At 42.5% G+C, this 16,353-nt stretch overlaps 1 protein-coding gene across 1 annotated transcript; it reads right to left on the bottom strand.

Moving 5' to 3' along the window:
* Positions 1-372: 372 nt before the first annotated feature.
* c21h3orf70 (chromosome 21 C3orf70 homolog) lies at positions 373-16,053 on the bottom strand. Its single transcript, XM_012840643.3, has 2 exons — positions 15,281-16,053; positions 373-2,787 (listed from the first exon to the last, which is right to left on the bottom strand). Exons 1-2 carry the CDS (start codon positions 15,453-15,455, stop codon positions 2,099-2,101), a joined length of 864 nt encoding a protein of 287 aa, XP_012696097.1. The 5' UTR covers positions 15,456-16,053; the 3' UTR covers positions 373-2,098.
* Between the last annotated feature and the right edge of the window lie 300 nt (positions 16,054-16,353).

The raw sequence follows: 16,353 nt of genomic DNA on the forward strand, positions 1-16,353 counted from the left end.
CTATAGTATGACAGATATAAACATAAAAATATTGTAAAATATTGCAATTGATCATATTATATCCAATATATATGAAACAGATTATATATCTTCTTGTATTCTTGTATATCTTGAAGGATGGCCTCATGTGCACAATAAAACAAAGAGGACTTTAGTCAAAGCAGAGGTTTCAGTGGTAAGGTTGTCAGTTTAGCTTACTTGATCTTTCCCGACAGCTGTTTTCCCTTACCGAAACCATCTGTTGCTTTTTTGCTGTGCAGTGTGTAATGTTTGTCACTGATCAAGCTTATTCTGGTTTCTGCAATAATTCCTTGTCAAATAATTTCTTGTTCATTAAAAAAGGCAGTATGAATAGAAAACATGTCAGACACATTTAAGGTTTTAAATTTGTTTATCAGAAAATAAGAGATAAGTTAGCAACAATAGATATCATAAGAAAAGGAGGATTTCTTTTGTTGTTTGAGATAAACATGTGTATCTACAGAGAAGGTTTATAGCTATGATTATTTGTCCCTGAAGAAAACATAGCAAAAAAGAATTGGATAAACACTCATTCACTCACATCCATGGGGGCAAAACATGTCCGCACAAGGAATTATGGTGCCTAGAGTTCTTTGGGGATCGGTCAAGGGCCCATTGAGTTTCTGTGTAAACACCCATCAAAATGGCTGATGCTGCTCAGGCAGTGACAAGACTCTGTGCTTATAGACTACAGGGGTTTGTGCAACTGGGTCACTGACTGAGGTCATGGGGCACATGCAGGTGATTTTTTTACTATGTATGTTTCCCCACAGAGAATGCATGACGGTTCAGTGTCAGATTAAGTCCTCAAATCAATTTCCTCCCGACTGCTCCGTTTCAAAGTCCAGGCGGGTAATACGAGAGAAGAATCTCTCCTTAAATCTCTCTTTTAAATGTGTGCACTGCTGGGTACTCAGCAGCGGGTCCAAGGAAATAGGCGATCTATTTCCAGGTATCACAGCTTGTTCCACCCAAACCTTTGAACACAAGCTGATCCTAATGACAGACGTCAGGGGCATATTCCAATTCCTCGTGCACAGGGAGGCTATGTGTAAAAAAAAAAAAAAGGCTTAGGCTTTTGGACCACTGGATGAAGATCTTGAACTTCCAGGTCAGGCTTTCTGTGGACGCACACAAATGGGCTGTACCACTAACACTCGTTAATCTCACTTGATTGTCAAGAAGCCTGGAATGCTGACATGGAGCCCACAGTAAAGCAAGAGCCCACTAAAAGTGACATTGCTTTTTTGTGTCACCCTGTCCCATTTATGCACACACATAAACACACACACACACATAAACACACACACACACTCCCAGCCTTTTGTGGAGATGTCTGGACTATGCTCCTGGCCTCTTTGGCTAAGTCACACGGGTGATGGGGAGGGGGGGGGGCTGTGTCAAGCCACACATGGGGTTAGGAAGGATTTGAGCAGACCCCTAAGCACTGAGCCTCGGCCCACTTTTATCACGATGCCTCATTAATGTCTTCTGTCCTCATGCATCATTTAGCCTCTGTTCAAAAGTACACCCCGTGTAAGAGCTTGGAAAACAGCATCTCTCTTTCTCCCTCCCTTCCTCTCCCTCCTTCTCTCTCCCTCTCTCTCTCTCCCTTCCTCTTCCTGCCTCTCTCTCGCTATTGCATCAGACACTTTGATTCTGTGCTTTAAGTAAAAAGTAATTCATTTTTTCCTGTGAGGAAGCTGCAGCTTCAACAACCCGCTTCAGCTGAACGGTCTCCCTTCAGATCTTTGAAAACACTTTGAAAACAGTTGTGGTCCAGACTGCAGTGCTGTTTGGTCACATTAGATGCTACCCTGTCCGATCAAGGCATGTATATTCATAATATTCCTGCCCCTCATATACTCTTCTTTAGCATAGCCTGGGGTAGTAAACAGAGGAAAGTGGATAAAGATGATAACTCATGATAGGGGAGAGCCTGTGCTTTGCTTTTTGTTAGTATATGGATGCAGGTAGACGGGTGGAAGGGATATAATGAGAAGCGTGCATGGCAGTACTGAGATGTGTGTATCTGTAACCGGGTTGACAATGTGAGTGGTTTGTGGAGGAGACATGGTCAAACAGTCGTCTCCATCTTCTCAATGATCTCCACGATGGACTTCGATGGTGAGAGCAGCGTGCAGCCGTCCTGCTCCCACAGGCTAGCGGGGCTGGAGTCTTCGTCGCTGCTCAACTCGTCTTCGTCGTCCTCGTCGTCCTCATCTTCGTCATCCTCGTCCTCGCAGGAGTCCTCGTCGCACGACTCCATGTAATGCACGCCGAGAGCGTTGATCCCAGAGTCCTCAGAGCTGGAAGGCGAGGAGCAGTGGTCCATTTTCGGGGCGACAGATTTGGACTTGTCTCCCCGGGCCAGTTGTTTGATCCCTCTGTGCTCCTTCTGGGGAGCCACGTGCTTGGGCGGTCGCTGAGAGAGGGGCTGAGGCAGGGGCCGAGGATGCTGGGAAGGCAAGTGAGGCGCTGGGGCTTGCAGTCGGGGCTGAGGGGGAGTCGGTTGGGCCCGCTGCACGTAGCACATTTTCCCGTTTATGCGCTTGACGACGTAGTCGTCGATGAAGAGGTCAGAAATGATGCAGTACTTGGGCGAGTCCAGGCAGGGCGGAGCACGGAAGGCGGGGGCGTTCCGGAGGAAGCGCTCCATCAGCGAGATGGACAGGTCGATGGTGTGGGCGTGGCCAGAAGGCGTGGTAGGCACTATGGTGCTGGGAAGCTTGCAGACCGTGGTCATGGGCTGGTACACATATTTACCTGCAGGGACACACACAGGAAGAGATATTTAACTTGTAGCCGTGCTGTGCCAATCTAAGGATACATTATGCATAGGCAGTAAAACAGATGCTGACCTGAATAAAGGCTTGTGAAGAGGAAGAGAGAGAGAGAGAAAGAGGGATTGAGTGAGTGAGTGAAACAGAGAGACAGAGAGAGAGAGAGAGAGAACAGCGAAAATATATATTGCTAGTAGCATGTGGCACACCCACACAGTAACACAAACAGACTTCAAATAAGTGTCAGACTGGCACTCAGGCCCCATGGTGTTGAATCCAAAAATACCACAGCAGAGTGACAGCTTTACACAAAACATATTCACTGCACTGGACATTAACTTTATAGCAAGAACTAATATCATTAATCACAAATTGTCAATATTGCATTGTGTGACTAACAGGTATTTATTTCAGTAATATTGTGCGTATTGTGTGTATGTAAATATAAACTGCAATGTAAACTTCCTACCTCATTATTATTATTCCCATTGGCAAAACTAACCTAGAGCTTAACCTAATTAAAAATAATTGATTTATTTAAATACATTCAGGCAGTGGGACAGGTCCTGGACAGATACTACGAGAGCTCAGAGAGTTATTTTTGGGCCGTGGCCGAGCAGTACAAGCACAGCAGAAGTTTTCCTATGCTTAATGAGGCTCAGGCGGCCTGTAATTGGCCTCAAACAAACCGGAGTGCTCAACAGGGTTAAAAATGGTGAGAATATGCAGGCGGATTTGTAGAGGAAAGGTTAGGAATGGGTTAGTGTAATTCAACTGGTAGAGTCAGGAGCTAACAATACAGAGGTTGTAGGTTCAACAGTCAGGAAGCACACATGCTGGTGTAGAAGATGAATACATATCCTGCAAGCTGCTCAATAAACAAGAAACATTCATACCAGCATGTAAAAGAGGGATACATGTTGAACTTAAAGTTCTTGGTGTTTGTATATATAGAGGACCCCTTGAGTTCTGATGAATTGTAGAGACCCTCTGAGATTTAAAAGCATTGTGTACAATAGTTTGCATACCCTCAACCTTTGAGTGCCATCATAATGTGCATACCAAATTAATGTAAAACAAGCATTTTCCTCAGACAGTACAAAACAGCCATAGGTATTTCTTTGTTTGACTGCTGAGGGCCACTGATCCATCCCTGCTGCTTTGTTGACGTTTTCCTGAGGCATCCATGAACATCTTCCACAGCCCTTTCCCCCTCCATTAGAATGTACTGTCAAAGAAGAGAGGACCTTTATTTCAGGCTCACATTCAATACCTCTCCTCGAGACCTCTTCCCACTGACTCAGAGAAGATGCAATTAGAGGGCTCGATGAGGACACAGACAGGCGAGCTAAGTGTCAGGTAAACACATTCTCAAAGCTCACTCAGCTCACAATGACAAATCACCTCCATGAGACAAAGGCCCATTAAAGAAGGCACTGTTCACAGCCCACTCTAGGAAGAGAGCAATCACATGCAAGAGTGTGGGTTACTGAGACACAATCAGAATAGAATATAACTAGAAAGAAATAATGACACAGGCTTCCAACAAGAGCATAGCAGCGGTATGGCATAAGGTTGCTAAAGAGAGAAACCATGGTGTGCATTACAATTAATCTGCACAGCTACTGGACATTATGTCGTATCCGTGATGTGCAATGGGTAGGGATTAGTCCCACTGAGCTTATTATAGAGAATTCACATTTTTGGTCTGCAGGGCTGTGGAGATCAGCTCTGATCGTGCGGACTGATGACGACACCATAATTGGCCACACTGAGAGCGTGATAACCCCCAGGACAGCTGAAGGGAGAGAGTGTGCTGTGTGTTCACACATTTGCATACTCATACTCATACCTTTTTTTATTCTGATCATCTGGACTTGTCCAATGACCACTGTGAAAGGACAGCTGACAACATGAGAAAAAAAAGAAAGTACAGCTTGGAGAGAGAGCTGACTGAAGGGAACCCCAATGGGGCTGAAATGAAAGGTGTGAATAAGGACATTCACACAAATAACTTCAAATTGAGTGAAATGATGTCAATCGACACCATACACCTAAGAATAGCCAAGACCCAACAACAAGTGTAGGATGGCATGACGTTGGTGGTCTGAGGCTAATGGAGTACCATATAAGCTCTACAAGAATGCACCGGATGTCCTACACTTTCTTTGGAGGCTTATGAGGATAGCCTGGAAGAAGCAAGTCATACCCAAGACATGGCAGAGGGCTATCAGCGTGCTAATTCCAGAGGAAAAGGATGCATCAGACATTAGTCAATACCAACAGATCTGCCTCCATCTCCTCTAACAGAAATAATAACAAAACCCAAAACATTTTTAACGCATTCAATATTTCAAATTACTCGCAAAAATGAACACGTTAATTTTGACAGCCCTGAAGCTCCCCACTCCCCACTCTCCCTTGGTTGTCTTTCTCTCACACTCTATCTCACACACAGACACACACACACAATAACAGTCCATGAAGCAGTCCATCATCTTGCCAGGCTCTGGGTAAAAACATCTCTTTTTCAACAGCCTGTGGGAGTTATGTGATCTTGACAGAAGGTGACGGGGATAAAAGGAGGGCCGTGGGCACAGCGATGGCATGTAGGAAGGGAGGAAAAAAAGAAAGAAAGAAAGAAAGGGGAAAAAATAACACGTCGGGTGAATAAGACATCTCTCTCAGCAGCACCTTGAGTCTCCACGCCCGCCGAGAGTGCTCTCGCTCACTCCTCTCCTGAAGATCGTTACACCTCAGGTGGGGTGCATCGACGTGTTGTCTGGCATATGGTTATGACAGTCACGCTACATGGATGCAACACATTCACAGAGGCCACTAACATCTCTATTGCTCTCTCTCTCTCTCTCGCTCTCTCTTTCCAACTTGTCCAAGAAATGTACTGATTTACACATTCAGGAGGTCACTTACATCTCTGTCTGTGTCTTTCTCTATCTCACTGTCTTTCTATTTATTTATCTCTCTCTCTCTCTCTCTTTCTGACTTGACCAAGTCATTTACTGATTTACACATTCAGGAGGTCGCTTACATCTCTCTTTCTGACTTGATCAAGGAATTTACGGTGAATTCTGCTCAGGGGACTTGATGTTCAGTACTCCCACGCAGCCGAAGGACAGAACGTAAAAGCACTTTTTTTGCCCGCACAAGGTAATTGGCCATTATGCTCCAAGGCTGCTCTTAATCAATTTCCACCTGCACCTGTTACTCTCTGCCTGAAAGCCTACCTCTGCCAGGTCACCTTTACTGCACTCTAAAGCAAGAAGATGAAGACAACAAGCATTAGAAAGGCACAATCTATTCCCTGTGTCCCTAAACTGTACGCACAAACAAAGCCATCTCTTTTTTTCTCACTCTGCATCTCTGAGAAATGTCTTACTCTGACTCTCAGCCAAGTGTGCATTACTTCAGAAACATCAGAATTCAACGAAATGACTGGCTGGAGCACGGCAAGAAGCGAGGCTAGCATGCTAATCTAAATTTCATCTTTGAAGGAGGCTAGAAGCGATAGAAGCAGAGTAGCTTCACAGGTGCATGTCAGCTCCTGGGATGCTCTGTCTAACCCATCTGTTGCTGTGAAGCTGAGGGCATGTACGGTCATGCATGAAAAAAACATGGAAATTAATTCTGCCTTGACGAAACACGTGACCCTGGCACGAGACTCCTCTCTTTGGACACTAGGTCTTGGAGGATTCTGCATTCTACTCATGTGTATGCTAGCACACTATACCAAACATTTCAAGCCTAAAGGGTAAAAGGGTAAGGATAAAAAGCATTTGGCTCAGTGTATCTAAGATGTTTTGTTTAAGTTACCATGGTTAACACTTAACAGTAAAACACAGTGCCTTCCAGGGAGTTAATATGGTTTAGCATTCGCCACAGCCACAACCCTTGCTTACTCCTCTCTTAATGAATATCTCATTGTGACTGTCTCGTGGGTCCCTTGATACCAGGGACAGTAGCCTCCCACCAGACCTATCTCTACAAAGCTAGTACTGTCTTTCATTTAGACACACTTATATTCCTACAAGCTACAGGATCATAGCCCTAAACCAAAGAGAAACAGGATTGCCTATATCCATTTAACAGACACAAATAAAGCAAGGCACTCAAAGTCACTTCCCCTTCAATGTAAATACTTATGGGTAAGAAAAACTTGACAAACGTTCTGGTCGTAACCTTCCTCTCACACACACACACTCTAAAATTTTAAGAATAAATCAAACCAGGAAAATATCAATATGTACGCTTGTCTTACAACACTGATTTTGTGGTAAATGAGAGAACCTTTGATCATGAACATGGCTGCCTTAATAAAGATAAGTTCGCATCATTAGTTTTTTCATGGATTAAATCTTTGGGAGGGAGCCCCACCCCACATCCCAGAAGATTCAGTCTTGCATGATTGCAACATGAAATGGGTTTTTTAAATAGCCAGACCCAGACATTTTTTTAGAACAGATTGAATTTAAATAGCACTTACCCAAAGCCCAAAGGCCTTTAAAGCTACATAACTTCCTACAGACAGACAGCTACACAGGCCACTTGGCCTGTACATCAAAAACAGATGGGAGTTGAACATCTCACTCAAGGACATTTTGACAGGATGCCAAGAAGCAGCGTTAGGACTACACCAGCGACTGTAATTACTGACTGCCTTCTTACTGGCAGAAGCATCGTCACCCCCTTTCAGTGCACAGCATTTGGAATTACCTCAATACCAATGTTTGGATTACGTTCAAACGTGGAATCATTTCACTTGCTAAAACTGGTTGTGTACTTATTCAAAAATCTAAAAAATAAAAAAAGACTCAGTATTCAACATCTGTTGACAGTGACTGTGGAGGTCTGGCTTCAGCAGCATTGTATTCTGAAAAACTTGCTTCAAAACTCCACCACAAGGTCACAGGATATCCTGTTTTCTTTCACAAATGGCAATTTTAGGAGCCACAGCCAGGGTGTTCCTTACTCACTGAGAATAGTTATTTAGATCTCACATTAACCCACTCTGTGGATTGAATTAACAGATTGGTTTAAAATGGAAATTTCCTATCATTTAACATGTAATTATTAACATTTTGAGTAGAACATTTTAAAATAAATTAACCTTAAACATAATCTGATGACTGAGTTTGGCAACGAATGTCTATCCAGCTGATGCTCATGTTCATGTTTCAGTCATAGTATTATCACTACACACTTTTTGCAATAGGATGATGCATATATCCTAACCATAGCCTATTGTATTCCAATATGAACTCCCCCTCTTTTAGAGTCCAAATATTTACTAGGGAAAAAAATTGGAATCGGTCCAGTATTGAGTAAGAACGCAATAACCGGCAACTGCAAAATAGCTATACAATGTAATCCGTTGGAGCAAGCATCTGCATCAAAGTAATCTTTAAAATGCTTATTTTCACCACTGACAGGCTCATGTTATTGTAAGTGTATGTCCCTACAAAGATAGACCTGTGTCTGTTTACCTCAACAACTGTAAAGAAACCACAGGAAATTACTGTTTCTACAGTCAGTAGTTTACTTTTCTTATCTTCCGGTCCAGTCCGGAAGAACTCATTCTCAGTTCTCCTTTAAACTGTACTGTTCCAGTGAGCAAGACTACTTTGTTGGACATTTATTTTTGTAGTTTGATTCTTCACAATATGCACAGCTGTATCAAGCGACAAAAATAAACGTCCAACAAAGTAGTCTTGCAAGCACTGAGAATCAGGTTTTAAGATGTGTACAATCTCGGTTAATTAACAGGACTCCGTGGGAGTTCTCCTCACTGGCACTGGTGTGTGAGGATAAATGATTGGACTGGAGACATTGGAGGAAAGGTGATGGGTCATTCTCCTTGTCTTCCTCCCTCTCTCGGTCTCTCGTGACCCTGATATCTCCCCGTTCTCTTTCTAGCCCTCTGCTCCAGTAATTACACATTCAGACACTTCCTTTTCAGACATCTCAGGTGTAGCGCAGACTTAGACGGATGAGCGGGCCCAAAAAAACACGACACTCAGATCATTCATCAGGATTAGACAGGGTTCAAGCCGAGGTCTGAGTTCCCCTAAGGTGGGAAGTTTCTTGTCCAGTCTGCTTATTGAGCAGTGGTTAAAAGTTGAAGTGGGGAGTTTGGATTAGAAGTGAAACTAAGCTGCCCAGAAAGGTCGGGAAAGTTTTCTGCACTCACAGTTAAGGTTTTTCACTTATGACTAATCTTTTACTGATTGTATTTTGTTCACATGATGAGTAAAAATTCTTAATGGTTCTGGTATCTCCTCCAAAAAAATAGTGTACGTTTCTCCAAAAATATCTACCAGAAATGTGTTAGATTTGTCTGCCTCCGTACCAGCTGACTTATTTGTTCTTTTTCTTTCTGCTGTTGGAGCGGATAACTGTTTTGAAAATGTGACCTGCTTCCTTGTGATATAAAATGCATCCCCTCTAGTGCTTTCTTAGCCAGAGAGCTCAACAAATACTCAATACAGCATGACAAACTATGGGGGCTTTGTTTGTACAAGACACATTGGTAACATTTTCCATTATTGCACTAGAACATTAGTTGGCACATTAATTAACAAACCATAACCTTTAGTACCCTTTCCATAAAGCATAAGTAAGCATCAGTAATAGTAATAATCAGTAATTAGCAGAAGTAATATCAGTAATATTGGAGGTCATTGTTTGTTTGTATCAACTGATGAGTTTTTTACATTAAAGGTCTCTTAATTAACATTCCATCACAGTGGTTGACATGAAGGAGGCAGGGACCTCAGCATTAACTAAAGTAATTTTAAGAACTGTAGCGAATGCTTTATTTATGTTGACCACTGCAGTTAATGTTAATTAAATGAGCCTTCATGTGAAGACTTACAGGCACATTTTTCTAGCGCTGATTTACAACTAAAATGGAAAAGCGTTTCTTAAACACAGACTTGCTTGTGTACCCACACAGAGGAGGAGGCATCTGCTTCTCAGCATAACATCGCAGTTAATGACAACTGGGAAAACTTGCCACCACTGTGTGCCTCACTATCTCAGCGCAAACATCCCTGGCAGGTGGAAGACTCTCTCTTTCTGTCTCCTCCTGACCCCACTCACACACATCTATCAGCCCTCACGGGACATGATGAATTAGCAGTGGCACCAGCCCCGGCTGACTTCCAGTCACGCTCCACCTCCGGCACCCCCTCGTGAGCCGACCCAGCTGCGCGTGGGCAGGTCCCTCCGTTCTCTCGTTACAGGTTTAATCTCAGAATTTTGCAACTCTGCACTCTCCAAATTTTTTATTTTATTTACCCTCAGTACAGTGGGCCCGTGGTTCGGTATGTTTTGTGCCCCGGTAATGGTATGGTTTTGGTATCTTTACCGGATTTACTTTGACCTTTGCTAACGTTGCGAGATTTGGCATTTGGCCTTGGCGGAGGTCTGCCCTCTCCGTGGATTGAACCATAGAGGGCGTACCAAATGGCTCGACAATATACCGTGTACCGTTGCAGCCCTAGTGTGCAGATAATTATCTGCTCATATTTAGCCTTTATAACACTACAGTACACTTCAGTTAATAAATCACAAACATTTGTCACTGTCGTTTTGGTTTGTAACAAGCAAGTGAGCCATTCAAGTAACTTGATAACCTTGGCTCATCTTTTCCAAGACATCAACTAAACGGGGGTTTATGAAAATATCTATCTCCCATCGACTCTGTAACTCTTGTCTCATCACATTATAGTTAGCTATGATAGTGGAGACTTGCAATCAGGGGGATTACGATTTTTCTGGATTGCAGAAAACAATGCCAGAATGTTGGCTGGTAACGTTATTAAGCAGTATAGGATAACCAAAGTACTGGTTGCTGGTTCTAGTCTTCTAACTCAACTAGAATTATTTTGATCGTTTTTGTCCCTTGTCAAAATTGTAATCCAAAAAGAAGTAAAATAGGGCCCAGAGTTGTCTGGAGTGCTCTCTTGACACAGAGAGCATGTCAAAATTGAAAATTGAAGTGAAACAGGGAACTATGAACGTGGTCAACTCCAAAAAAAAATGTTGGCTTCACAATTCACCTCCATGCTTCACCACCACAACATGGTATTTTCCAGAGATTAGCGACTCCTAGGAATTAGAATTGCGTACATATGCAGTTCGCTACCACTAGCAAACAGAAGTAAATGAAGAATTAATAGGATGAAAAAACAGTTTGGAAAAGGCTACATGTTCAAGGCTACATGTTGAGCCACTGCCTTAAGGACAGTTCAAGGCCTTTGGGGGGGGGGGGGGGGTTAGGAAGGGGGGCGGGGGCATCCTCTTCTGCTAGGAGGCAACCTATACGTATATAGTCTGCAGTTGTGACGCAAATTTCCATGCATACCCTGGAGTATGATTCAGTCATGCTCTTTTACAAAACATGAACAAACATACAAACATAAACATATGGTAGACTATTCCACATTTCAAATCTTCTTCACAACTAAATGTGAATTTTTTGAAGACTTCAAGACTGGTTTCCAAAAGCCAATGACAAGCCAATTTGATAGGAACAGATCAAAACAAAGACACTTATATTGATTTGATATTTATATTAACTGCTCATAACAATACTAAGACTTCAGTACTAAGACTAAAAACGTATTAAACATTGACTAAAACAAAATGAACAACAACCAAGAGTGTGGTGCATTTCCTCAAGCAAAACTAAAAACAAATTTGTTGAAGGGGTGGTTTCAGTTCCTCTGTCTAAATCTCAAGAAACAAGAAGATGAATCTCAAAAAATTAAGTCTTTGGAGGAAATACGTTTATTCCAGTGTGCCTAACTAACGCACACAACACACACAGCAAACAGTAGAGAGGGGGAATACAGAGGAGCTCTCTGTGGGATTGCATGAGAAGCCCTTTGAGACTGCCTCCTGGTACAAATCCCATTTTGTATTCATACATTCAGCTAGGAGAGAGAGTGCGAGTGAGAGAGAGAGAGAGAGAGAGAGAGAGAGAGAACACAGAGATGTAGAACGAGACAGATAAAGTGAAACGGATAGACAGACAGACAGGTAGATAGATAGATTTTCTGAATCTTGGAGTTTTGAGTTTCATTTGCTCTCTCTCTCTCACTCACTTTTCCATGTTGCCATGAAAAAACCTTCCACCAGACTTTCAAAAAGGATCTCCCTCCTCATCTAGAGGATTTCTCACTCACTAATTAACACAAACACACACTAATGTTCTTCACATCTGTTTGCCTCCTTCCCTCTCTTTATCTCTCTCTATATCCCTCCCCTCTCTCTATCTTTATCTCTCTCTCTCTTTTTTCTTCTCACCTCTATAAAAGCTTATATGACATACTCCTCTCACTCTTCTCACTCACACTTCATCTTCCTCACTCATTCACTCCATCACTCACAAATGTTCCCTCTCCTCTCTCTCGAACCCTCTCATCGTAATTATACACATACACACTTTCTTCCTGGCTGTAATTAGCTAGCCTTTCTCAACAATTACCTCACAAACACACACACACACACACACACACCTTACACTTACACACTATGGTAAAGCAGCCATCCCCCTATCCTTGTGCAAACATAACACTCTCACAAACGCACGCACACACCCCTTACACTTACACATTACGGTAAAGCAGCCATCACCCTACCCTTATGCAAACATAACACACACACAAACAACAAAACACTACACAGAACACATTCTCTTCCTCTGAGGACACTCGGGGTCCCAGTCCAGGCACGGTCGCATCCAGCTGGCTCTTCTACCACGAGGCTCTGGATTAGTCCTCATTATGTTTCCACCAACAGTGTCTCTTTAACAAACATCTTCTTCGAACATAATTACCATGGCGACCTCGCTTAGCAGAAGTGGCGTGTGTGTGTACTGCAGATTAGCCCATACAGCGGTGTTGACATTAAAGCATATGAAGAATATTTTAAAGTGTGGATGCACAAGTGCCTTGTTTACCTCAGGCCTTTTTTTTATATGTGTCTTGAAATGACAGTGGCAAATGACTCAATCATGTGATATTCATGTGAGGTGTAGAGATCCTGACTCTAGTTTTCCTAGAGTAACTGTCAGGTGAAATCTGAGTCTGTGGTTGTATCAGTTCTGTCAAGTGTAGTGAACATCATTGTGCCCTTACAGACAAATTCCACAGTGAACTACTTGACGTGAGTGGAATTTGACAGGTATTACAGATAGAGTCGGTTCTTGTGTGATAAAACTGGTCAGTGAGAACCAGTACTGTGCTCTGACTGACTTTTTCATCATGTTCTGTTGTTCAGGAAAAGCCAGTTACAACCCACAGAAACAAATGGATTTCATTTGTGTCTTATTCTGACCTGTTGTTTCTACATGTTTCTGAGGGGGGAAATTGCTGCAGCTGCAATGAACTTAGAAAAGTCATGATCTCAAAATTATATTTTATCAACTTGGCTCCACATTCAACATCTTGGATGGATATGGCACCTCTGTAATGTTGAGAGGTGACAGCAGCTACTGTAGAAGCTACTGTAGTAATGTTGTTCTGTAGGGAAGTTGACTAAAATCCATTTTTGGCCACAGTGTCCTAAATAGTTGGTAACTCTGCCAATTTGTAGACTGACCTGTTTTTCTGTCTGTAAGCCTGAAAATACATTAAGTCTCTCTTTCCCTCTCCTTGTGTATGTGTGTGTGTGTGTTTTGTACACTTCCATAAAAACATGATTGCAATTGACATGATTCCTTGTTCCCTAAGAGGCTCAGAAGAATCTGAAGAATCTTCTTCCTCCCCTGCCATCACATGATCACATGACAGCCCTTAGCAAAGTGATGGGCGGGCAGCCATTTTAACAGAAACCCTGTTGTTGTCCTCAGGAGAAAGGCTGTAGTTACTCCACAACTGTCCTCAAAAATATAGCCACAGCTGCCTGTTTCATTCTGCTGTAGTATTATAATGTCAATCCAGGATTCAAAGTACCCCAGAGTGTAAATGCAGAATGAGATTAGTGATAAAGTAGTAAAAGACCTGGATTTCCTGAGCACTCAAACTTTTCTTCAATCACAGACACTTCTGAAACTTTCAGATATTTCTCTTCACAGTAGCCTTACTCTCGGATTTTCACAAGCACGGTTTTCATTTCAATCAGAAAGTAATTTATAGTCTGTACTTCCAACTACTATGCAACAGTTATCGTACCAGATATACACGTGTGGTTATTATCTACATACTTGGTCACGTAGACCTTTTTTTCTCCAAAAGCCTACATATTCAAATGTATTTCAGGTATGCACCCACAATACAGTAATCTGCTTTACATTTCATAAATACAATATAAAGGCTACATAAGGGTAAAGGTCAGGTATTTAGCAGACGCTTTTATCCAAAGTGACTATAAAAATAGAAATAGACTAAATAGAATGAAAATAAAGTATCAATATAAGTATAGTAAAAAAAAGCATTAAAATAAAGGCAGAACTTGGCTAAGAGAGCTGTTTTTGTCTGAAAGGATGGTTCCCTTATGGGTGTTCCCCACACTGAGCTTTCAACCTTTAGTGATACACCCCCTTGGGTCCATAGCCCAACTGAACAAATCTCCTCTCAGAATGGCATAAGAGTTGCCAATCAACAAACCACTGATAAAAGCACACTCATCTATGCATGTATACAAGCTTGTTGGGGACTCTTTAAATGCAGGGTAACCATTCGGGTGAGTTTAATCCATATTATTCCTTGTTTCTTACACTTAAATGATTCAGTCCCTACAAAATGCGAAGTGATCCAAGCACTATATATATATATACAGTATTTATGTGGATGTCCTTTTTTTCTGACAGAAATAACAGTCAACAGCTTCAACGTTTAATAATAAAAACGTGAAAGATCGGTGGATCACTTTTCATTAACAACGTCGTTATTCTTTATGCATTATTGCCAACTTATGACATTCTGAGTTAAAGCAGGGGATTTCGACTCTGAGGATGGGGACTGTAACTTCTTCTCTGACGTCACCTCTACGCTATGACCGCGCAGCGTCCTGTGTAGGGGGATGCCAGGCGGACACCACAAGGAAGGAACAGTGAACAATAGCTTACTTACCGTGGGCTATGTGGAATTCAGTATGAGCAGCTATGACTGCCTTACACAGAAAACGCTTTTTAAAAAAGGTGTCAAAAAGTTACGTTCCCCGACAGGAAACATGACACAACGACCCCCAATCATGACAACGATACTCAGTCCTTCATCATAATTTACCTTTCATTGCGATGTGTATTGAATACGAAACCATTCCTATTCTTTCAAAATAATTAAAGTAGCGTTGATACTATGTTGTTACCATATAGCCTAATACAGAGGGATAACGGGGAAAAAAAAGTGGTGAAACTTACAAACCTACAATATAGCCCGGATCATGTACAGTACTCACACTGAAATGTTGTATGTTTTGAGTGGATTTTAACAGAAAGAGCCGTTACTTACAGTGGCACCATCCCAAATGACAGCACCAATGCAGCTTGAAACACTTTCCGTGGCTGTGCGTGGAGCATATGGACAGCCCGTCGCAGGGAAGAAAGTCCGGTCTGCCCGCGCAGCTCTTAGCCAGAGCTTGCGCTTCATCCAACTTCTCGCTCTTCTGTCCGCCCGAAGCGGCCATCGCGAACTACCCAGGGTCAAGCCTTTACCACTCTCCGCATCAGAGGCTGCTGTGTAATTTTGCCTTAAAACGCGCGCTCCGGGTTATTCCGTGGCTATCAAATGTGCTTTCGTTTCCATAAACAGCGAAATTACACGAAGATCACACAAACGTTTCACCCAAGAATGCAGCTGGCACTAGGCTAGTGGAAAAACATCAAAGTTCCTTATAATATGGTAGGCTACCTTCCACGCTACGATGCTCATCTCATTTGTCGAAGCCAGATGGAAAATCTAAACCACTGTTAAAACAATAAGAAGGCACGAACTAATCAATCAGAATAAAAAAATCCTGTGTTTACGGGCGTACAGATTTATATCCGAACCTCCGAGTAAAATGCGTTCCCTTCCTCCGTCTCTCCTCTTTCCTCTCCTCCCCTTTTCCCTCCCCAACTTTCTACCGACTCCCGAGGGGAAGTCGCAGGGTCCTGTTACTGCCGGCAGAGAGAGCGCAGTAATTGTAGACTCCCCGCTACCGCTCTCAAGAATGTTATGATTCTCTGTGCGCGCACCTCCACGCCTTATGAGGATCGCCCTCATCATTTCCTCCTCCTCCCGTCGACAACTGGCAAGATGGAGCGCTGTTATTAGGGAGAGCTAGAAATACTGGCGTTGAAATACTAGATAGGTAACAGTAACTGGAAATATGAAATTGAATGAAATTATATATCGTAAATATCAGAGAACGTATACGGTGTCACGGTGTAAGATATTTCCTTTGTTTACAGGTAGAAAAGGAAGTCAGACTCGTAACCGGTATTACCGTGTAGACCTGGGTCTGTTTGAATTTGTCACTTTGTTGCACCTTTTCATTGTTCATGGATGGATTTGGGTTTGTCAGTGATGGACCAAGATGTTTT

The sequence above is a fragment of the Clupea harengus genome, chromosome 21 (genome assembly GCF_900700415.2).
Source record: "Clupea harengus chromosome 21, Ch_v2.0.2, whole genome shotgun sequence".
In the NCBI taxonomy this organism is placed as follows: Eukaryota; Metazoa; Chordata; class Actinopteri; order Clupeiformes; family Clupeidae; genus Clupea; species Clupea harengus.

Coding starts and splice junctions, on each gene's coding strand:
- c21h3orf70 (XM_012840643.3), bottom strand. CDS start 15,455: ATGGCCGCTTCGGGCGGACAGAAGAGCGAGAAGTTGGATGAAGCGCAA. Junction 2,788..15,280: donor TCATTTGGGATGGTGCCACT/GTAAGTAACGGC, acceptor GTGTCCCTGCAG/GTAAATATGTGTACCAGCCC.